General features: G+C 38.7%; 6 protein-coding genes across 6 annotated transcripts; 4 read left to right on the top strand and 2 right to left on the bottom strand.

Moving 5' to 3' along the window:
* Positions 1-4,287: 4,287 nt before the first annotated feature.
* Positions 4,288-9,207, bottom strand: PCT1_1 (choline-phosphate cytidylyltransferase; the record flags this gene model as incomplete). The annotated part of the gene is made up of 1 exon (XM_064824308.1): positions 4,288-9,207. The coding sequence occupies one exon, from the start codon at positions 9,205-9,207 to the stop codon at positions 4,288-4,290; it is 4,920 nt and encodes a 1,639-aa protein (XP_064677244.1).
* A 4,317-nt stretch (positions 9,208-13,524) lies between these two features.
* ATC70_005008 (uncharacterized protein) lies at positions 13,525-16,782 on the bottom strand (the record flags this gene model as incomplete). The annotated part of the gene is made up of 11 exons (XM_064824307.1): positions 13,525-13,643; positions 13,693-13,810; positions 13,860-14,216; positions 14,271-15,276; positions 15,331-15,605; positions 15,657-15,891; positions 15,944-16,066; positions 16,119-16,371; positions 16,425-16,595; positions 16,654-16,686; positions 16,740-16,782. 11 exons carry the CDS (start codon positions 16,780-16,782, stop codon positions 13,525-13,527), a joined length of 2,733 nt encoding a protein of 910 aa, XP_064677243.1.
* Positions 16,783-17,461: 679 nt separating this feature from the next.
* Positions 17,462-18,858, top strand: ATC70_005007 (uncharacterized protein; the record flags this gene model as incomplete). The annotated part of the gene is made up of 4 exons (XM_064824306.1): positions 17,462-17,566; positions 17,618-17,924; positions 17,984-18,720; positions 18,772-18,858. 4 exons carry the CDS (start codon positions 17,462-17,464, stop codon positions 18,856-18,858), a joined length of 1,236 nt encoding a protein of 411 aa, XP_064677242.1.
* Positions 18,859-19,699: 841 nt separating this feature from the next.
* ATC70_005006 (uncharacterized protein) lies at positions 19,700-20,551 on the top strand (the record flags this gene model as incomplete). Its single annotated transcript, XM_064824305.1, has 5 exons — positions 19,700-19,742; positions 19,832-19,951; positions 20,019-20,188; positions 20,258-20,386; positions 20,444-20,551. 5 exons carry the CDS (start codon positions 19,700-19,702, stop codon positions 20,549-20,551), a joined length of 570 nt encoding a protein of 189 aa, XP_064677241.1.
* A 1,601-nt stretch (positions 20,552-22,152) lies between these two features.
* ATC70_005005 (UPF0020 domain-containing protein) lies at positions 22,153-22,992 on the top strand (the record flags this gene model as incomplete). Its single annotated transcript, XM_064824304.1, has 1 exon — positions 22,153-22,992. The coding sequence occupies one exon, from the start codon at positions 22,153-22,155 to the stop codon at positions 22,990-22,992; it is 840 nt and encodes a 279-aa protein (XP_064677240.1).
* Positions 22,993-23,339: 347 nt separating this feature from the next.
* On the top strand, positions 23,340-23,723 carry SVF1_2 (putative cell survival pathways protein; the record flags this gene model as incomplete). The annotated part of the gene is made up of 1 exon (XM_064824303.1): positions 23,340-23,723. One exon carries the CDS (start codon positions 23,340-23,342, stop codon positions 23,721-23,723), a length of 384 nt encoding a protein of 127 aa, XP_064677239.1.
* Between the last annotated feature and the right edge of the window lie 16 nt (positions 23,724-23,739).

The following is a 23,739-nucleotide window of genomic DNA, read 5'->3' as shown; positions in this document are numbered from 1 at the left end:
TGTTTAATTAAAAGTAGATGTAAAAATCACTACAGTTTTATTTCAAGAATGTGAATGACACAGTTTAGATGCTCTGCTTTTACATATGCGAAATATGATGTGCATCTATAATTCAATGGCTTGATGTGTAAAAGGTAGGCTATAGAATTATGTTTGTCTTCATCCTCCCATTGTGTCTACTACGCATTTAAGAATTGAGGTATCATATCAATATGTCCTACAATTTAAATTATCTTGAACTAAAGCCAACATTTGCTATGTATAATTATTGTGAGCATCGTCAGATCTATTGCTGCTTAAAACCACCTTAGTACATGCACCATGAGCAGTGGAAGATGAACCAGAACACCAGACTCTATGACCTTGAAAGTGTCACAACAAAGACCTATCGCAAGGTATCGACAAAATTGTACATATCCGGTAAAAATAAATCTACAATATACATACTGTTGCCAAAATTTGCCTGTAATAGCAAGGCAAAAATTTGGAGGGCAAAAATTTGGAGGGCAAAAATTTGGAGGTGAAAAACTGTTGATTTCTCATAATATAATTGTGCTAGAGCTTCAAGGAAGAGCTCATTTGATAGGAATGTTTTGGCTCTAAAATATGATAAGCATTAGAAGTAGATTTTTGATGACCAAAGCTTGATAATCTGTCAAAAACAACCGAAAAAACGCAAAAACTATTTTATCAAGAATCAGCCTAATAGCCCCGGCCAAAGCACTTAAAACTGGTATCATTCGCTTCTTCTTTAAATTTCACCCTAAGTTTAATTTAGTTGGAAAGCAATGCTATTATCAGGATTGCACAGTATTAAGGCTGAAAGATTTCAAACATCCATGAATCCTATTTTGAACATTTTGGAGGCTGGGCTATTGATAGCTTGAAATGGTGTTTTCTTTTTTTTCTTTTTTTTTCTTTTTTTTCTAGTATATGATGTAATGTAATAACCACCCAAACGCAACTTGATTGAAAACCGGAATTCATCAAATAGTACTCATTCAGATCCACGCACTCAAATGTACATCAACAACCATTTAAACATACTAAAGTAAAGATGCACGCTTATCTCGCACATCGTGTGTGTTGTGCCAGAAGGGCCACAACTGTCTATAAAGATTAGGGTATTCTTGATGGGTAGATATGTCTGTGTTGTGCAACAACATGGACAAGCTATGATAAGTGAAGTGCATCTCAGATATCTAGATGCTAAGGTTCAACAGATGTGGTAAGCATTGTACAAGATACTGTAAATTGCTATTTGGGCATTCAGAATTTAGTATAAATAGAATAACTCTTGTCTTCATCAATAAATCTTTAGTTTTTGTGTCTGATCTTGTTCAGATAAGTCTATTCTTGTTTTTATAATATCGAACATTTTTTATAAGCTACAAATAATAATCCTTTTATTCTTTGTGCTTAACATTAATTATCCTTATAGAAAGGATAGATCAGGGTACTTCGGATGAGAGTCTCATTATTCATCCAGGCAAAAGCTAAATCATGATTAGCTTGCTGGAGTTGTCTTTTAGCATGATTAGACATTACTTGATCTGAGTTGACTTATTTGTCAATCTAATTAATAGAACTTTTATCCATTGTTATAGTATATAAAAAGGATCATCTACCTGGCCAGTAGAGAGACTTCAGTTTACTTTACACCTGTCAGTTTGATAATAAAACATGCCTTTATCAAGTTGACTTTACTGTTTTTTTTATTCTTTTTTTTTTCGTGAATTTTAGTCTATCAAGCCTCAAATTCCACAGCGTCGATTGCCTAGATGTTGAGCTCTGTACAATGCAAAACATCAGATATATCAGACAGAACTTTAGTCTATTTCTTTGGCAACACAACCTTGCTACGCCTTATTTTTAGGTCAGCTTTTGTTCAAATCTAGCCATTTTCAAGCACGAATAACTCATATCACAGAGCGTTCTGCGCGCTTGAAATAGCGCCAAAAGGCTCTTCTTTGATACGCTTTACTTACTGATGCTTTATCTCAAAATTTTTTAGGTCATTACAAATTCATGAAAATCCTCATTTTTACATGTATACTAGCAAGGGAAAATTCTTGAAAATCAAACGATCATGTTTTTCACCCTAAAAATGAAGACTTTTCCTATGATACACATTAGATCAAATTGATCACAAAGATGGAATACAACATCGGAAACTATTTCTATGAGGCTTGTATATGCTAAATTTTGACATATTCACAGAAAACCTGTTTTCATATTTTTGCAACTTGCTTATTATTTTTGGTCTGAAAACAAGATGTAACCAGCACCATTCGATGCGGCTTCTTTAGCTCTCTAGAGATGTATTAAAAAGCTGGTTGTGACAACGACAGTTTCCATAGTCAAATTCAGCAAAAGCGTTTAAAGAATGTCAGATCAAGTCAAATTTGAACACGAAAATACCCCCACTGCACAAATTCAAATTAGATTGCCGCAGTTACGGCTGCCTCGGAAGAAGACTGAGACCAAATCTACTGGCCGTGACGTCGGATAGCGTGCCGTCTTATTTTTTCCATACACCTGTTTTTTTTCCCTTTTTGCAAGACGCGTTTAGCATCAAACCATAGTCGTTTTGGAAACCACTTGACTGATGATAATAACACTCTAGCTTCCGATAACTCTGTCTTGTACTGTTGGAAGAACTTGATACTGCTTCTTTGACGTGGAATATATTAGGCATCATTCGGTAACAAGCACTGGAAGGCGTAGAACTAACACTAATTGAGTTTGTTTTTTTTATTAGGTTTTAGTAATTTTTTGCTTGTATGAGTGAGTGCTGCTGCTATTACTTCTCTGCAATCTCCGCTACCTGCTTCTTTGGTTCAACATGTCTGGTGATTGCTTCTTGTTTGGTCTTTGTCTGGTCTCTGCTGGTGTCGTTCGTTCTTTGGTTCTTCTATGGTGCTGGTGTTGCTGCTGCTGCTGCTGCTGCTAATATGGTCTTCCCTGGTCTACTGTCTTTAGTGCATGTTTGTCTTCTGGTTTATCTCTGGTGATTGCCTATTCTTTGGTCTATCTGTGGTTATGGTAAGTGGTAAGTATCATTTTTTCTTCTGGTCGCAATGATAAAAGACTTCTTTGAACGTTGGTATTATTGCTTCCTTTCTCATGATATTGCATTCATGATGTTTTCTTTGTTGCGCTTTGTTGCGTTTTCTTTTTCTTTTGCTGGTTGTGTTTCCTTTGTGGCTTCACGTGAAACAACATTAGTCATTATTGTGGAATTTGAGGCTTTACAGACTAAAATTCACGGAAAAAAAAGAATAAAAAAACAGTAATGTCAACTTGATAAAGGTATATTTTATTATCAAACTGACAGGTGTAAAGTAAACTGAAGTCTCTCTACTGGCCAGGTAGATGATCCTTCTTATATACTATAACAATGGATAAAAGTTCTATTAATTAGATTGACAAATAAGTCAACTCAGATCAACTAATGTCTAATCATGCTAAAAGACAACTCCAGCAAGCTAATCATGATTTAGCTCTGTCTGGATGAATAATTAGACTCTCATCCGAAGTACCCTGATCTATCCTTTCCATAAGGATAATTAATATCGATCTAGTAGCATGTATCCGATAGGTACAGTCTTCTTAGTCTATATTAATAGTACATATCTGAGTGTATATCGCTAAGCATACATCTTTAGCATGTATCTGGATATATGGCATGTCTATAGCATATCGTATGCATGTCTATAGCATGTCTCATATATAGTACAAGTCTGTAGTACATAAAGTATCTGTAGCTAGTATCACGGATATAAGCATGTGTCTTATAGCGTGGATCATGAAGTGCACATCTGAAGCAACAAGCTCATATTGCATTAATCTTGGTGCCTATCCAGATATGGTAAACATCCGTAGTTAATGTCGGAATACAAGTATAAGTCTATAGTGCCATCCATGTCCGTGGTGCCATCTATAGCCTATATCTTATATAGTATGAATCTTATAGTACTAGCGTATCTGAAGTCCATATCTTCTCATGATCATAGTATAAATCGATATCGTACATCTAATCCAGTGTACATACAGTTTATATCTAAATCTGGTAACTGGATGAACTGTCGGAATGCAGATCATAGTGGATGTATTCCACATTTGCCCCCACCAGTTTCAACGCATGTTGACTAATTCAAAGAATTATGTAAACGATCAATGATCTGTATTTCGCATTCGCTGACAAAGATATAACGCAATGTGATAGTCTAAAGGTGCTACTGCAATTTGCATGTTGCCCTGATATATCCCATGACAAACATCACTTTACTGTTCTGCAACGTTGAGTCTCTTAGAGCCTCTCAAACGCTTGTCAGAATCATCACGCTTACGCTTTGATTTGGAGGAAGCAGTGTCACTATTTAGTGCCTGTCTTCTCTTCTCAAGCAGCTCATATTCCTTGATCTTTGCCCAGTACTTACGAATGGTTTGAGGGTTGTTGAACGATGCAGCAGTTTCCCAGGAGTTGGCAGCTTCTCCAAATGTCTTCCATTTTACCAAATACTCTCTATTGTGTTCAGGACCACGATGCGCTCTGATCTCGTCAACCTCATATACTTCTTGTTCGATGATAGACTCGTCGATTGCTACCAGCTTCAATTCAGATGGCACATAGTCGCGATGTAGTAGTTCATTCATATCGTCTTTCAACACATATGTAGATCTTTTCTTTTGAACAACTTGATAAGGTCCATCATAAGCGGCCTCAAGTTTGCTTTCTCTATGCGGAAGTCTTACCATAACCCAATCACCAACTTTGAAGTGTGTAATCTTGTGATGCTTATTGAATCGCGTTGCTTGCTCTTCAATAATGCGTTGTGTTCTTTGGTTAATAGCTGGAAAGACAACCTGGTTCATAATCTCTGCCTTCTTGCGTAGCTCACCGAGAGTCATTGGCTTCTTTGGTAAGTTGTCCTTGATCTTAGGATCATCGTAGTCTACGAATCTATTCAATGGTCTAGCAAACATCAATTGAAAAGGTGCACTCTCAGTGCGATACCTAATTTTTGTGTTTATAGCCAGTTGAGTTCCAGGTAGAACCGAGTCCCAGTCATAGATGTGTTCACTGACCATCTTACGAAGTGCATTAAGAATATTTTTAACACCTGATTCGGATGCACCATTGCCCCTAGCGTGGAAAGCCGTAGAGTATCTTTGATTGATGCCAAGTGCTTTACCGATCTCGCTCATCAAAGCACTCTTGAATTCACGTCCATTATCAGATTGTAGTATTTGTACTACGCCAAAGTCTCCAAAGATGGTAGTCAGAGCTCTAGCGACAGTATCGGTTTGTTTGTTGGGCAATGCACGAGTTATAATAAATCTGGTGCAAATGTCGTATACAACTAATATATATATATTGCCATTGTTGGTTGGAGTTAACGGACCAAGAAAGTCAATGCCTATGTGATCAAATGGACCATACGCTACAACGTTTCTCAGTTCATGGTAACCCTTTTGAACTACATTATGCCTTGCACATTCCATACATGATTGACAAATTGCCTTTGCATCATCATATAGACCTGTCCAATGAATACCTTCTTCATGTAGTTTCTTGACAATACTAGTGGCACCAAAGTGTCCAAATTCATGAGTTTCACGAAGCAGTTGGTCTCTCTCATTGTCAGGTGGTGCAATGTAAGCAACGCTTTCATAATTGCCCTCCTTGATCTTCATAGCAAGTACATTCAAGTGCTTGTCTTTATTATAGACTACGTTGTTCTTGGTTAGATAATGCTTTGTTTGCTTATTGTTGCCAATGAATCGTTTCTTGGAGCCTTTGCTTCTCATGATATTCTTTTGTAATTTAGCAATTTTCTTATCACTGTCTCCCGCCAGCTCTGTATGATCTTCTAAAGGTTCATACAAGCGACTAAGTTTGTCAGGTAAGATGTTGTCTAAGCCCTTGATATGAGTGAATTGCAGTTGGGGATACTCGTTTAAAATCTCCATGTAATTTTGAATGACTCTAGTAGGACATTTACATGTGTAGATATAAATCAGAGCTCGATGATCTGTCATAACCTCAATCTCAGGATGCCCGTACAATAAGGGTCGCAAACGAACTAAACCGAATAACACGGCATACAGTTCTCGTCTCAGGACAGGCCAGTTCTGTTGGGATTTGGTCAGAGATTTGCTCAACATCGCCACATAGACTGTGCGTCCTTGATCGTCGCGCTGCGTCAAAATGACTGCAACTGCATATAAGCTAGCATCACATTCAAGATAAAATTTCTTATTCATGTCTGGTGCAGTCAGTAAAGCTTCAGATAACAAGACCTTCTTGATAATCTCAAGTCGTTTGGTGTGCTCCTCAGTCCATTTGCTACCAGCATCTGGATCATTTCGTAGAGCATCAATAGGCGCCATCAGTTTTGACAGATTTGGGATGTGTGGTCTCAAATATGAAATAACACCAGCTAGTTGTTTAACCTGTTTGGCAGATTTGCATGGACCCCAATGATCAATGTCAGAGAGACGTCGCATGTCAACCTTGGAAACATGAGGACCAACTACAAAGCCTAGCAAGTAGATGCTAGATCGAAACCAGGAGCACTTTTCAACACCAATCTTTAAGTTGGCATGTGTCAAGCGTCTCAGCACCTCCTTAATCAATTCGCAATGACTGGATAAGGATGAAGATACGAGGCATAGGTCGTCCACATAGACCTCCACGTTGGGCATATCAGAAAACAAAATGTTCATGACAGAGCTAAAGACAGATGTGATTGGGCGCAACCCGAAACAGCAGCCTAACCATCTATACGATTTTCCTCTAAAATTGAACAAAAGCACATTTCTTGATATGTCAGAAATTCTAAATGAAAAATATGCGTTTTTCAGATCGATTTTCGAAAATATTGTCCCCTTCTGCTTGATCCGGGTGAAGATATCCTGTATATTTGGTATCTCAAATTGGTTTGTATTGTTGGGCATATGCTGGTTGATCCTCCGCACATCCATACAAACTCGAGTTTTGGTGGGTTTGCCATCATTGTCCTTCTTTGATACTGCAATGAGAGGGCTGTTGAATAAGCCGTTAGGTCTACACTGTTCTACAATTCCTGCATCCAGCCATTCATTCAATTGCTTTTCGATTTCGGGCATTGCATGATGTGCGATCGGATATTGCTTGACGTAGTAATCAACATTCTCCTTGATTGGTATAGTGATCTCAGATTCAGGCACGTTACAAAACGTTCCAGGCTTGATTCTCTGATTCTCATCAATAGCATCTTGGATGTTGCTCATATACTTATTCTCCTCAGCTTGGGATTCAAAGATTGATGCGGTTTCTGGATCAATAGAATGTTTAGTATCAAAATTGACATTTTCGAAATCGATGCTTTCAAGAAGCTCTGATTTCTCTTCCTCTGTAAGATGTCCAATATCAGCAAACTTGTGAGCAACGCCAGTTAGCCCAATTCTAAGTCGACTCAATGTGTCTACACCCAGTAGCACATCAAAATCGCCTAGGTCCTGAATAAAATTGGATAGCTCAAACGAGTGATCAAATGCAATGTCATTAAGATATCTTATCTTGATAGCTGGTGTTTTACCCAATCTCTTTACTGAATGACTCAGAAAGTTCAAATTGCCTTCAACAGAAATAATATCTTGGGAAGTGAATAGTAATTTATTGTGAAAAATGTTTTTATTTAAGAAGGTGGAATCTGATCCCGTATCTACTTTCGCGATCAAACGGACTGGTTTTCCTTCTTTGCTCTCTAAAATAATAGGAGTCAGTAACTGAAATGGATTGAAACTTTCAGGTACATTTTTCACATTAGACTTACAGTTGAGCGAGGCATCCTCTGCTTCAATCTCGTCCAAGCAAGCATCTATTTCCTCCATGGTGACATCTCCAACAGCATCACCAATGTCAGAATCAGTGCTACTTTCCATGGTAACATCGTTGGTCTCAGAACCAGAACCAGACTTGTTGTCCTTGCGAACAGTGGTTGTTTGTACAGTATGCACACCAATGTTCTTCCTTGATTCTCTCTCCTTCTTCCAGTCGTAGAACTCTTGACAACGATGACCGTAAGCACGGGGCTTACCACAAAAGTTGCAGGTTTTGGGATCAGAGGATGAGGAATTCATAGAATACGGAGCAGCAGTAGTAGCCCGGTTAGGCTTGTTGTCAGAGCCAAAGTGCTTCAATCTTGACTTACAGTCAATGGTGTTGTGGTTGGCATTGCTCCCGCCATGCTTCGCACAGAAATACCCAGTGGCAGATACCCTTGCCATCTTTGTTCTCGAACCAGAACCACCAGAACCACCCTTACACTTACCTCTGATGTCGACCTCAACATCATCATCACCACGATTTTGCTCGTCAACAAGGAACAAAGGCAACACACACTCATAGATCTCGTTGATAGTCCATTTGTGGTTGGAACCATGCTTGACGGACATTTGGTTGACCATCATTTGCTGATTCTTGCGTAACAGCGTGAACTGATAGAACTTGGCTAACATGTTGCTGTTAGGAGGGAAGCCACAATCCTTGACGTACTTCATGAACTTATTCGTATAGTCCTGTAGAGTATCTTTGTTCTTCATGCGCATGCTGAAGAGTTTGGCCATGGATTCCTCAGAGTTGATGGGAGCACCAAAATGTTTGCGGAACAATGCCTTGGCTTGATCCCAATCATTGCATGCCAGAAGATCATTCTTGGTCCATGATTCGAAGTCAAATGGCAGTGAAACAGGCACGTAGCGTTTCCAAACCAAATTTACTTCATTACCGGATGCTCTGATGACGTTCTCAAAAGCACTGAAGAAATGATCGACTGTGGTGAATCTTGGATGGTCAGGCCAATGCTTAGCTTGTCCTACCACCTGGAAACGGGGGATCTCATTGAGATTGACAGGTCTTGCTTTGGAATCAGCCCTCTTAGTAATCGCATTGACTTGCTTGCTGAGCCATTCGATAGACGCAGATGCTTCATCAGCCGCCAAGCGTTCTTCCTCAGTGTAAGTATCACCAGCGTTACGATGGATCTGATCCAAGCGAGCCTGAGCAGTGTCAATCTTCTTGAGAAGATGATCAACTGCAGAAAGTTGAGCGTGCTCATCCACTTGCATAGATGAGTCATAAGGAGAAGAAACACGGATAGAGTCTTGAGCAATATCCTCTTGAGTGTTTTCGGTAGCGTTGTATTGGTTGTGAGACATGATAAAAATAGTTTTTAAAGTAGAATAATAAAATGTAGAGTATAAGATAAAGTGTAAAAGTGATAACCTTTGAGTTGAAAAAAATGTGGAATTTGAGGCTTTACAGACTAAAATTCACGGAAAAAAAAGAATAAAAAAACAGTAATGTCAACTTGATAAAGGTATATTTTATTATCAAACTGACAGGTGTAAAGTAAACTGAAGTCTCTCTACTGGCCAGGTAGATGATCCTTCTTATATACTATAACAATGGATAAAAGTTCTATTAATTAGATTGACAAATAAGTCAACTCAGATCAACTAATGTCTAATCATGCTAAAAGACAACTCCAGCAAGCTAATCATGATTTAGCTCTGTCTGGATGAATAATTAGACTCTCATCCGAAGTACCCTGATCTATCCTTTCCATAAGGATAATTAATATCGATCTAGTAGCATGTATCCGATAGGTACAGTCTTCTTAGTCTATATTAATAGTACATATCTGAGTGTATATCGCTAAGCATACATCTTTAGCATGTATCTGGATATATGGCATGTCTATAGCATATCGTATGCATGTCTATAGCATGTCTCATATATAGTACAAGTCTGTAGTACATAAAGTATCTGTAGCTAGTATCACGGATATAAGCATGTGTCTTATAGCGTGGATCATGAAGTGCACATCTGAAGCAACAAGCTCATATTGCATTAATCTTGGTGCCTATCCAGATATGGTAAACATCCGTAGTTAATGTCGGAATACAAGTATAAGTCTATAGTGCCATCCATGTCCGTGGTGCCATCTATAGCCTATATCTTATATAGTATGAATCTTATAGTACTAGCGTATCTGAAGTCCATATCTTCTCATGATCATAGTATAAATCGATATCGTACATCTAATCCAGTGTACATACAGTTTATATCTAAATCTGGTAACTGGATGAACTGTCGGAATGCAGATCATAGTGGATGTATTCCACAATTATGTTGTATTGCAAACTTATAATACCACTGTTGCTTTTGCAGCTGTTGTGCGTGTTTGTGTTGCTTTACATCCGACTAATACTGCCATGCACGTTGCTCATGTATGCATTTTTGTTGCAACAACAACGAGCTGTTTTAAACATCTTTGATATTGTATTTATGATATTCCTTTCTTTGACCCACTTTGTGTGAGTGTCCTTTTTTTGTCTACATACTACTATACTCCTATAGTAATATGTTCTTTTCTTCTTTCGTTTATTATTATTATGTTTCTTTTGAAGCATACCTTTTTTTACGTTGTTGTGGATGTGCCTATCGCTGAAGCTCAACAAGACTTTATCCGAGGCTAGGAGGTAGATAGGCTGCCTCCACTTGGTTATTGCTACTTACTTTAGTGATGATTGAGGGTCTCAATGCCAGAACTCAAAAGCTAGGTGATGTAAGTAAGGCATGCTCTAGCACCTGAGGGAAATTTGATGATAGTAACAGCTATATTGCTGTATAGCGGCGCTTAAAATTTTGCCTCACATCAAAACAGAGGGAAACCCTCGCAAATTTTTTTTAGGTCAGCGGAGTTTTCAAGTAATCTGATTGGCTAAGAGGTTGAAACAACGAAGGTCTACAACTAGTTGATTTTCTGTTGGTTTGCTATCTAATAAGATATTGTCTTTTGTAATAATAAAAGCTTAATAAAATGGAAATAAAAGTGTATAATCATACTTGTTGTATTCACACATATAGCTGTTTCTAAATCACAATACCGTAGACTGAATTCAGTAATAAACTATGCACATATGGAGCATATGTAAATGAAACGTATTGTTGCATACAAGCATGCATCTTAGGGTACATTCACTTTCTCCTCAAGCCGCCTTTTACAGTGTAGCAGCATAGATGATGTTTATCGTATCACATCACATCTATGTTTACAAGTCCAGTCAATTGTGTGTGCACAGGTGCCTCAGGAACTACAATACATTCAATTTCCCCAATGTCAAGATATCGAGATCCACCTACACTACATGAAACATATCGACTTAGGTGGCCTCTCAACAAGCCATACCAACAATCCATAAGGCCCCAGTGGCCTGCTATTTATATACCATCTCAACGTAGCAGTCATTGACCAGGAATCTACCATATTTAAGCAAGCTAGATGCCCTGTAATAAAGAAGCTTTTTGTTTTCGTTTTAGATACAGTTGACAACTGATTATTATCATCGACTTATTATTACGAATTTATCACCATCAAGGTTACATTAAATCATGCTATGACGATAGCTCACCCAAGCCCATCAAGTTTACTCAAATCGACCCTTATGGCCAGTGCTCTTGCATTGATTACCACTTTAAATCAAACATCAACAACATTTGCCAGATATCGCAATAGCAGAACCTATTGCTCTCTATCATCACTAATCCTACAAGCTAGTTGCAAATGTATAAATACTCTTCTTTTTTTTTTTACTCAATTCCAGGATCTTCAGTTCATTTTATACATAAATAAAATACAGTTGATTTCTATTGTATTTTACCTTTGCTTTATTTTTTTGTGAAATCCATTCAACCTGATTTCACTGCAGATTTTATTCTATTTGGATAAAGATACCATCACTTATTACGACCATCTTGTGCGTGATTGAATACACTGTGATCAGGAGTGATTCATTCACTCGATGTGCGATATAAGCATGCATCTTTACTTTAGTATTTTTAAATGGTTTTTTGATGTACATTTGAGCGCTTTCATTACTAGATCCAAATAGCATGAATTTGAATGAGTGTTGTTTGATGAACTTTGGTTTTTCAATTGAGTTGCGTTTGGGTGGCTATTTCATTACAACCAGGATATAGAGTAGCCATTTAATGGCACCACTCATGTCCCTTTGTGCTGCTTGAATAAAGACTTCCCACTTCTTTGCCTCTCAGAGATGATCTATATCCTAAACAACATGGATCATCATTCAGAACAATGAAGATTCATTCTCCGTTTAACCTTTGCATGTGTACACGACAGAAGTATGCATTTGACCCAGCATTTTAAAAATCGGAGGGTACGAAAAGGGCCATACTAACTTGCTGGTTTTAAGTTATCAATAGATACTTGACGTGTTGAAAAATCTTGCTTTTAGGACTAGACAACTGTAGCTTGCTTTATTCAAGAATAATAACGTTTCCAATTTAAAGTATGTATATTCCCCCGCTTAAAAATAGCATCTCCAATGTCGATTATCTCATGGAGTATGCATTTCGAATATAATGTTTCCACTTATAAGTTGCTCCAATATTATTATTATACAACATATTTAAGTTTGATGAGGTTCTATTTCTTTGACTTAGAGGATCTGGATGTACAAAATGTTTTTTAATTTTGAGGTTTTCAACTTTTGGACGATCGAAAATCGATTTTCTATATATTGATGCTAGAGCCTTGAGACGAGCATGTTTCTATACCAATTTTTTGCCCTCTAAACGATTGTGCAATTGAAATTTGCGTAGGTAGTTTGGTTGTTGAGAAAATGGAGAATTTTGAAATTGGCTAATTTTTGACAGATGCTTCTAGTAAAACTTTTAAGATTACCATATAAAGTCGCAGAGGGCGTTTTGTTTGACTACGGCATGTTTCATATGGGGTTACTAAGGGTGATGCGGATGAGTGGTGACTGAAAATAGCCTAAATGAGCGATTTTCAAAGGGCTATTCCTCAGGATTTTATTAAGTGAACGGGAGCTTAAAGCTTAGTAGCTTCTGCTTCTTTTTTAGTCCTCTATACGATGGGATGTTTTGGGATTAAGAGATGCTGTAGCAGAAGTCTATGAAAGAGAGTAGGTACGAGCTAAGAAATCGCTTTTTTTTTCTTCTTCTTTGCAAAGAAACACCGGATTTGTGTGTTGTTTTTTGATGAGTCGAAATATCAAATCAATTTGCGATACATTAAAAACCATCTTCCATCTCATGTATATTCTGGGTGATTGTTCTACCTGACTACATATGAAATATACTAGTTAGGCAGCCGGATTCGAAGATTAAGATTTGGTGAGATATGGCTCAGATTTAAAAGAGCCCTGTCATTAGTTAACGAAAGTATCAATGTTAGCATCAATTGCTTGGCATCAAGTAAGCATCCAAAATTAAAGGTAATTACTAATAATTTAATAAAGGCTTTATAATGAAACTACTATCCTTAGCAAGATTCAAATTTGAAGTCTCTGGCGTAGGCCAATGTTCAGCAAGCATTGCCAGAAAGCCAAGTACTAAAAAAAAAAAAAACAAGAGTACAGTATAGAATACTAGTTTTTATCAAAGAAATTGGGTAAAAATACAAAAGGCATGTTTCTTCCTTCTCATGTTTGAAGTGATTTCAACAATTGAGATATAAACTTTTCACGCTTTTCCTTTGCTACAACAGGATTACGCTCTTTGAAGTCAATGGGAGGTCTTAGCAAGACGGTAAACAATTCAACTAACATGAGAGTTAGTATTATTGCTATTGCAAATGTTGGTGTACTTACTAATACGGCTCTCTCTTTGTTTCTTCACGGGAGCAGGTGCTTTGTCAATTGCCTGTCTCAAAAACATACCAATGTATAATAGCACATTTCGATGGAAAGGAGGCAATGATTCCTTGAGCTGGGTATTGGTTAATAAAGGATGAGTGCATAGATAATGAGGTACTTACAATGTTCATTGCCTCAATAGATTCAGATGCCTCTAAGGCGCGCTCATACATGTTGGTTGTGATAACAGGCTCCGGTAAGCATTCCAAAAAGGCGACTAAAACATCAATCATCGAATTGGCGCTGATAGCTTCTTTTCCAAGTTTATCATTATCCAAGCTCAATTCAGAAAGAGTGCTCTTGACATCAAACAACTCGTCGCTCTCATCTGGCTCTTGACTTGTTATAGGTTCGACATGATCGGCAGTAGCTGGCTCACCGCCAAGCAGCACATTGGTATCAAATTGCTCCCCATTATCCAAGCATTTTCTAATGTAAGTTGATACAATGAGATCGCCGTGCTCCAAAAACAAAGATTCCTATATAATGGATCAGGCCAACGACCTTGCTCTTTTTTTTTAGTAGATACTTACAATTCTAAACATATTGGCATTCCACAAAAAGTTCATCAACTTCCATAGCTCTTTTGGCAAATCTATCTGATTCAGAACTGGAGAAGGCGGTTGCTGAGGGTTGTTGGCATTAGCGGGTTTGCTTCTTTGCAAATTCTTTGCGGCTGCTTCACTGATAGGCACAACCATCTCTGATAATTGCTCCAGGGGCACGCCAAAGCAAGTAGGTATGTAGTCTCCAGAGACAGAAATGAAAAAGTCCTTGCTGTTTTCCAGACGCAGAATCAGAATGTCGTCCATATTCTCTTCTCCTCGGTTCAATGGAGCTGAGATGGTGGGATCAATAGTAACTTCAAATCGGATAATCACCTTTTCACCAGGAGCCACAACGCCAGACAAAGGGCTCACTTGCAACCAAGGAGGCAAAACAGTGCCATCTGCATCTTTTGGCAGGAATTTAAACACTGTCAATACAGTACCTGTGTTTGTCAAAATGACATTTTGCTCCTTGTACTCCATGAACTGCACTTTTCCAAAATCAACATAAGAAGACGAAATCTCACCGCGAGGCTGATCGTCTTGGCTGTCTTTGAGCTGCTTGACGAGTTTCTCTTGCGTTTGCTTCTGAAGTCGACTATCAATCTTGCGAACATTCATCGCCAGCAAAGCTCTTACAGGCTTATGATCACTCATCATCATCTCCATGCAATCTTTGTAACTCTTCAATTCCAGGCTTGGCTCAGCAGTTCCTTTTCTGTCCTTTTTCCACAAAATACGGTCTGTCCAGGAGGGAGCTCGTCGCTTTTCGCTGGTATCGTACAGGTTCGTGCCTGCATCGTACTTGTAAGTAGGTGCAAAGTTGATGGGTCCCTCATCAAACATCTGGAAAGTTCTGCCTGCATCTCGTTCAATGGATAGCTGGTCGTAATCCAACAATACATCCAACCTATCTTGTCGAAGCCAGTTCTTAATAACTGCTTCATTCAAGTTGACTCGATAGTTCAAATCGCCGCACCAAACCAAGAAGCTATCACACCCGTTAATCTAGTAGCTGGATAATCGATCGCAGAGTTATACTCACTCATTATGAAAAATAGATGCTTCCGCTCTCCAGTCTCTGAGTACATTGTTAGCTTCCAAGAAAGACACACCTTCATCACCACCATCATTCCAAGAATAAAAGACATATTCAGTCAGTGGATCTGGTCTTTGAGGGAATACGAGCCGTTTAGATAATTCAGTGAAATCTTGATTTCTCTTTTCGGTTTTGTCAGTGAACGCTGCCAAATGACTGGTAACAAAGCAAAGATAGCTATCGTGAAATCGTAAACGGACCGAGATGCCACCCTTATTGCCCTACAACGTCATGTCAGCAGAGACACCGAATGCATCTCTTTCACGTTTTACCATCATGTTCATTAATCCGACTCCTGCGTAGGTGCTTGTCACTTCTGAAATGAAGGGTCGATGGTTCTTCTTTGCAATCACAATCATGAGCATGGTTACCAGCTGCTTAGATTCAACCTTGTAATAGTCCTTTCCATTATCCTTCAATGACTCAATGATGGCTTTCACCCAAGCATTTTCTTTTGTTGGGTCATACCGAATATATGCTTCGGTGTTTGTTTCCATCTCTTGAAGACTAAACATTGCATAAGAAACACATCTAGAAGCCATCCACCTACATAGCTTACCCGATAACATAAAAGTCAGGGTCAAAGAGAGTGCCATCATCGGTTTTGAGTGTTCCCTGCAGCCAGGTCTTCAAAGAAGATGAAGGCAGGCTACCATGCACATTCCATGTACCCACAAAAACACTATATAAACAGTTCAGCACTCAATCTACAAAAATCAAGTCAATGTACATACTTTGTCTGTTGCCACCTGACAAACTCATCCTCCTTCTTCATCAATTGTGCATTAATCCAGTGATCTTTTGCCGCTTCAAATGTAATTTTGCGCTCTCTTGGCTCATTCACAGTTCTGGTACGCTTCAGGTTGATCTTGGCAATAGTTTCTGCTCTTTGCAAAGGTAAGACATAACGTAGTGAACTGTCTCCCAAATCATCAGATGCTGGTAGGGAATTGGCTCTCGCAGGTGGCAATTTCTCTGGCTTTTGTTCTACAACAGATGTGTCACAAAAGAGCAAGTATATGAAATCATGTAGTCATTACCGCTATATTTGGAATAATGCTTTGCCCACTCATAGATGTTTTCGTTGGTAGAGTCGACTTTGGCGCTGTATTTCAGTTGTTTGATCTGGCTCAACATGTCTGACATGATGGATTTCTCTGGAAATATGACGCTGGCGGAGTCTTGTTGAATTGAAAATGTAACAAGGAGATCTTTATGGTTTGCATTAACAATAGAAACTTTAATCAGGTTGCGAAGTATACCACGAACCTGACTTGCTGCTACCGAGTGAACTTGATTGTGCTGTAGTAAGAGAGTGAGCAGGCTAGATAGTTGAGTTCGCTCATCAGACTTACCAATGTCAATCTGCAAATCTGAATAAATAGGAATAACTTTCATTACAATTGGTGGCATGGATGGCGTTTGAGGTTCTTCAAACAGAATCAGACTACATCAAGATTGGTTATTCACAACATTGGCCAACTTTAGGCAGGCTTTACCATGATTCATCCACTGAATGGACTATAGCAGCTAGTAAACCTTGCACATGCTTCTTTGATTTGCCATCTACAATCGTAACTTTTGAGCAGTATGAAAAAAAAAAAAAAACAAAAAAAAAAGAGTCAAGGATATATCATTAGTAGATGACACGAGAAAACAGATACACCACCATGGCAACGCTTATGGTTGAGATGGTAACAGCTTTTATGTAAATGATGAAAAGGATATAAGTTGGGCTTTGTCTGGAGGATTTACCAAGCCATCTACTGCACTCCCTCCTTTCTTTGTATTCGACATGTTGTTGCAGCAGATGAAAAAAAAAAAAAAATTGGAAAAAGAGAGAAGAAAAGAGAGCTGGTATCACAGTGTTTTAGTTTCGCTACATGTTTTTATGTATTACTTTGGGGTGGCTCTCTGCAAACCAAACAAAATGTCGGCCCATCTATTTACCGTATCAAATGCTCATTCTCTCATTCAAAACCACACCACAGGGTGACTATTCAAAGCGAATCCCCATCTTGGCTCAAGAGATTTTTTCTGTTGGAACGCGTTTTAGGTGAACCAGAACATTTGTAATATGTCTATCGCACTCCGAGAAGAAAACTTTGTTGTTATCAATGTTGGGTCCACCATTACAACAGCTGGCATTGGTATGCACGATACCAATAAGCCTCCCACGGTGGTAAGACATGATGCTTGATGTTGTAGTGCAATAAATTAACGTTGATCTTAGATTGTCAACATGGCTGATTTCAACTATCCCATCAAAAACAACGCCATTGTCAACTGGAAAGACCTTGAGGAGTGCTGGCATCACATTCTCTTCAAGGAACTCAACATTAAGAAATCACGTAACGAGAGTCCAGTATTGATTGCTGTCCCTGTTCAATGGACAAAGCTGGAGCATGAGCGAATCACTCAAATCTGCTTTGAAAACTTTAATGTACCTGGTGTATATATTGCACCTCAACCTCTTTTGACATTGTTTGGTTGCGGATCCGTATCTGGCATGGTAGTTGATATCGGAAGTGAGAATACGGGTAACATAGTGCAATCGCTAGGAGAATATGGAAATGGATTACTGAATCTGGGCGTGTAGATGTCAATATCATTGTCGACAGCAATGTCCAATCTCAATCCAACTTTTCCGTCCCCATTGGAGGCAACCACTTTGACGCATATTTACTGGAATTGTTAAAGAAAGACAGTAAACTCGTTCAGCAATTCACAGATGCCGGTTTAGAGTTGGATATAGAATTCGCCAAATTTGTTCGTGAACAGTCTGGTGTCTGCAATGTGTCTGTTGGCCATGAATTAGCAGACAACATGTTGGCAGCAGAATTGTCGAATGCTATGGAGGAGCTGCCTACAGAATCAACTGAAGAATTAATAGACGAGGATAACCCAAAGAAGGTGGAAGAGGAGGAGGTGGGCGACGTACCCGAGAATGCTGAAGTAGAATACAAAAACCACAAATTCAACATTGGCCCTTATCGACATGACTGCATGGATCCATTATTCAACCCTGAACTATTGAAAATAGACACTCCATCACTTCCAGAGGCGATGAGATTATCGGCCATGAATTGCGAACCTCCAGAAATCAGACCTAAGCTTTGGGAGAATATCACTGTTGCTGGCGGCTGTTGCATGACTATAGGAACCACAAAACGCATCAAGACTGAAGTGCAACTGTTCTTGCCTCATTCAGAAAATGCAGGTGATACACAACCGCGTCAATTGAGCTTTCTCAGAATACCAGACTACTTCACTGTGCTCAAAGACAAACAATATCAGCAATATTCAACTTGGTTAGGAGCAGAAATTGTTGCAAAGGTAATGTTGCATGGACTTGGACTATAGAATGAGTGATTGACATGAATTTAGCTTGTATTCATTGATGCAAAGAATTATATCAGCAAAGTGGACTACAACGAATCTGGCCCTTCTGTGGTTCACACAAAAACATACTAACTGCTCTCACTTTTCTTTCCTCTTTCACGCGGTTGCTCTATCATTTTGCGAATAAAATCGATCATTTAGCGTATCAATCATTGGATCTTACGGTTGCTAAACGGTGTAGATCAATTTGCATGAATGGGCATCAAAAGTCTGACCCCAAATCGCTCTTATCATTTGATTGTTGACATCGAATCACCAATTGTTTCCGTTGTAATCATTCTTCCTTTTCACAAGAACAATTCCTCGCTTAGGTCTAAAACAATACAAAGCTCATCAAAGCCAGGTGTTCATTGTGCAGTAGGGTGAAGTGGCTGAATGTCAAGAAATCAACAGCACAAATGCTATATATATTTTTTTTCTGTGCGAGATATGCTGTGTACCTGCTGACATGTTGTGCTTATTTGATAACTGAGCTCTTGAAACATGTGAAAATGGCTCTCCCTATGGATTATTTGAACGTCTCGAAAATAAATCAGTCGATTGAATTGGCAATGGGGTAGGATACATGCTGGACGTCTTAAATCTCAGGTGATGCATCTTTCTATTATTTCAATGCAATGCTGCCTTCAACATACACAAGCCGCATCCCACAATGAATCTGAATTAAGGAGAGCTTGATTCAACAAAAAGAGCCAATTACTAGATGACAAAACTGAAGTTAAATTGCGTCCTTATCGACGGACTCATTGTTGTGTTGGTGTGGTGGATTGTGATGGAATTTCTCTGTGCCGCCAGCCAACCAACCAACCAACAAAGCACCGCGTCTTCCATTTGAGATTTCAAAGCTCTCCTTTGCTATTTTTTTTCTTTTATATAAATACCATTTAATAATTACTACAACACATTATCAAAAATGTTTATCGTCAACTGGTTTTGGGATGTTTTGTCATCTTTAGGTAATTTTGCGTAAAAGGAGCTTTGGATTGTCGATACATGGAGGCTGATGTTATCGCGTCGTTTTCCTTTGCTTTTTTTTTGTACGTAGGTCTTATGAACAAGAATGCAAAGATTCTCTTCTTGGGTCTTGATAACGCTGGTAAAACTACCTTGTTACACATGCTGAAGAATGATCGTTTGGCTACCTTGCAGCCTACGCTTCATCCTAGTAAGTCTATAGACATGTTGGGTTGTTGGATCTTCCAGATGGTTAATGTATCAAATGAACCATTTAGCCTCAGAAGAACTTTCTATTGGTAATGTCAAGTTCACCACCTATGATTTGGGTGGCCATCAACAAGCTCGTAGATTGTGGAGGGATTATTTCCCTGAAGTTGGAGGCATTGTCTTTTTGGTTGATTGCGCTGATCACTCTCGTTTCCCGGAGGCCAAGGCCGAGTTGGATGTAAGTGGATGTAACTGCTCTTTGGTCATCACAAGATGTCTTATTTCGATATGTGTGTATGTGTGTTAGGCTCTTTTGGCTATTGAACAACTCTCCAAGGTCCCTTTCTTGATTCTCGGTAACAAGATTGATGCACCTGGTGCTGTTAGTGAGGAGACTCTCAGACAAGAATTAGGTTTATTCCAAACAACTGGCAAGGTAAGAAGGAAGAATGCTGATTTGAGTGTTTCAAATGATTGAACTGTTGAAAAATAGGGTAAGGTTGCTCTGACTGATATTCGTCCTATCGAAGTTTTCATGTGTTCTGTTGTCATGAGACAAGGTTACGGCGATGGTTTCCGCTGGATCTCTCAATATGTCTAAAAAAAAAAATTATATACGCAAATGCAAATAAACAGAAAAAAAAACAAGTTAACATGCCATGGTTTATTGATATTGTATGTGTGTTCAGGCTATACTTTGCAAGTGAGAAAAAAATGTATGCTAAAATAGTGAAGAGGTGTATTCTCAAGTGATGAAAACCAGAAAGCGAATAATGTAAACACGTATTTAATGAAGTTTTAGACTAATGTACCCTTCCATGACCTACAAATCTATTCTACACATCAATCTATGCCAACCACTTGAGCGTTTTCTCCTTACTTGCTCTCTTGGTCCTGTGTTTTTTGATTACCTTGCTCTTTGTATTGGCTCAAGATCTATGATTACTGCACATCTTGCTGCGTTATTCTCTTAACTGAAGATACTACAAAAGCTTCAAGTACAGATCGACCGCATTTTGTATAAAATCCTTGTCGAAGAGAGCCGTATTGCGATTTCTCTGCTTTAAGATTCCAAATAAATCGCTTAAACTATCAACATCTTCTCTTGATGATGCTTCATAGCCAAAAACAGTTGATCGTGAAATAGTTGAACCTCATTCGAAAGCTTCACAAAATAAGTTCTCACGCATCCTCGGCTAGATACGAGCAACATGGCAACAGAACCAGGCGTTCTCGTATAAACGCAGAAACCATGTCGTATTGTATGTTGAGGAAGCGCAATAAACCATACCATGCGGCTTCAAATGTTGAATGGAACCAAAGCTTCATTCCATTCATTCAAGCAACCCATTTCAGCCAATTCAAGAGATGGCCAATGTGCAATGAAGGTATTTCCATTAGAGGCAACGAAAATAGGGGAGGTTTTTTTTTTTTTTTTTTTTTTTTTGTATGACGAGATTGTTTTATTGTAAAACAATTATATGGAAGCTTTTATATAAGCATGATGAAACTTGTAAGTGAAAGCACTGTGATTTGTGAGTGTAAGATACACAGACTGATCGGGATTGACTTTTTTGATAGTATTGTAAAATATGGAATGAATGTATAGGGACCCGTGATTTTAAGCTTTTTCTTTTTCCTGTCCTGTCCAGCAGTTCTTTTAATGGTAAGCAATGAGTGGGGTAGAATATAAAGAGAAGAGTATATACAGTATATGAGCAATGTGTTATTGCGGAGAATTTACAATATTGATCCGAGCGTTTTGTTGCCAGGTACCCTCAAAACGGCATTGCAGGTTGTCATGGTAATTGCAATCTTTTAAATGATATGCAAACCAACAGGCTCGATACATGACATTGGAAAACCAACTATACAGTGTATGGATCAGTGTTTTCATGTGGTTTTAGTGCGTGTGTAATTACTCACATTTAACTTTAAATTTTTCACCCCCCCCCCCCCATCGTTTGTGATTTAAGGGGTTAAATATCACATATAAATAGTTTACAATAGGATTGCACATAATATATTTTGACGGGAAGCTTATTAAATCACTGTAAAGGGCAATTCCGGATTTTATATAGAAGTGAAAATCATATATAAAAAAAAGATACCATATATATGCGTATATAAATGCCTTAATTTTTTTTCCCCACATCCCCTTTGTCTTTTTTTCTTTTCTTTTCCCTTCTCCTTTACCTTTAAATGCTTCAAATCACGAATCAAGAGAAATTGGATTCTTTAATTGCAGTTCAGCGTCCATACCAATGCGATTTCTGCTTCAAATCATTCTACAGATTGGAGCATAAAGTACGTCATGTCAGAACCCACACCGGAGAGAAGCCCCACATGTGTACCTTTCCACAATGTGATAAAAGGTTCGCTCGTTCCGATGAATTGAGTAGACACATGCGTGTACACAGTGCTCCGCCTACTGTCCTGTTGCAACGACGTAGAAAAATCCGTAGATTCCAGAAAACAAAGTCCAGATCAAAAGATGATGAGGAGGCATATTTGAAGCAACAACAACATTGCTCCATCCTGCGGTTCATTCATCCTTCCGCTGCCGCCGCCGCTGCTGCTTCTAGCGCCATCGATACCGCTTTATCTACTGATCCAATTTCTGATGCTAACAAGACAACAACAACAACAAACAAAAGTCGCACTAGTCCTTACAAACAATCACCAAGTACTAAATTAAATCATTGCCCGGCACCTACATGCTTCAAGTCATTTTGGCGTAAAGGACAGCTATCCCGACATTTACAAAAACAACATAATATAACATCATTCTGTAACATTGATAGCATGGAGATGGTCGATACGGCAGCAGCAACTACTCCTTTCACATCAGCATCTACATACACTAGTAGCTCGGAGGAAGATGTGCCTAGCCCTCCATCTCTCCACGATTTCAATAGCATCACTGAAGAGATCTACTTACCACCACTGGACGATACTACCATGTTGGCAATGGATTATCGATTGCCCTCTATCAAATCGCTATTACATTTCGCTGCACAAACACCTCAAGGCAATCAGTAATTTTATACACCCATATACACACAACATCTCCTTACTCTTCTTACTCCTTGTTTTTCCTCTCTTGCAGTTCATTTTGTGTATACATGTACATTCAGTTCAATCATCTCTTTTTCCTCTTCATACAGACATGTATAAACACATTTCATTGTATCGCGATATAGTCAATCAATATGTATACAATGCTTATCTTTAAATAAAGTGTAAATACCAAGTAAATTATTTGTGTTTTATCCACAGTAGATATCAAAGGAGTAAATCAATAATAATTACCAGCATCAAGAGGAGAGTCCTATATATAATGGCTGAAATCAAGGAATTGCTGCTTCCTTTATTCATCATTATATACCATGTTCAAGCACAACTATCAGCTGCAACGTCCTCTAGAGGACGATGATATTCCACTCTGTCAATATGTGATACCATATCATCATCAGCAACAGCAGCAGCCCATGCCATACCAATGGAAGCTTCGACAACCATCACCTGCACCAAGATATATGTCTGGTGCTAGCTACTTTCCTCCCATAATTATTACACAACCACAACCTGTTATACGAAGACCTTTTTACCTAACCACGCCGTCTTCCCTGCTTGACACATTCTCAGACGAAGATGAGGACGACGAAGATCTGGTGCCAATCGCTGTGCTACAGAGCCCAATTCGAAATCAACAGCAATTCCAATCAGCCGCAGAAAAATACAAGGAAAAAGTAAAGGCTCAATTACAATAATCATTGCTGTTTATTC

The sequence above is a fragment of the Mucor velutinosus genome (genome assembly GCF_035048745.1).
Source record: "Mucor velutinosus strain NIH1002 chromosome Unknown tig00001542, whole genome shotgun sequence".
In the NCBI taxonomy this organism is placed as follows: Eukaryota; Fungi; Mucoromycota; class Mucoromycetes; order Mucorales; family Mucoraceae; genus Mucor; species Mucor velutinosus.
The sequence above is the reverse complement of the archived record's forward strand: the minus strand, read 5'-3'. Positions and strand labels throughout refer to the sequence as shown.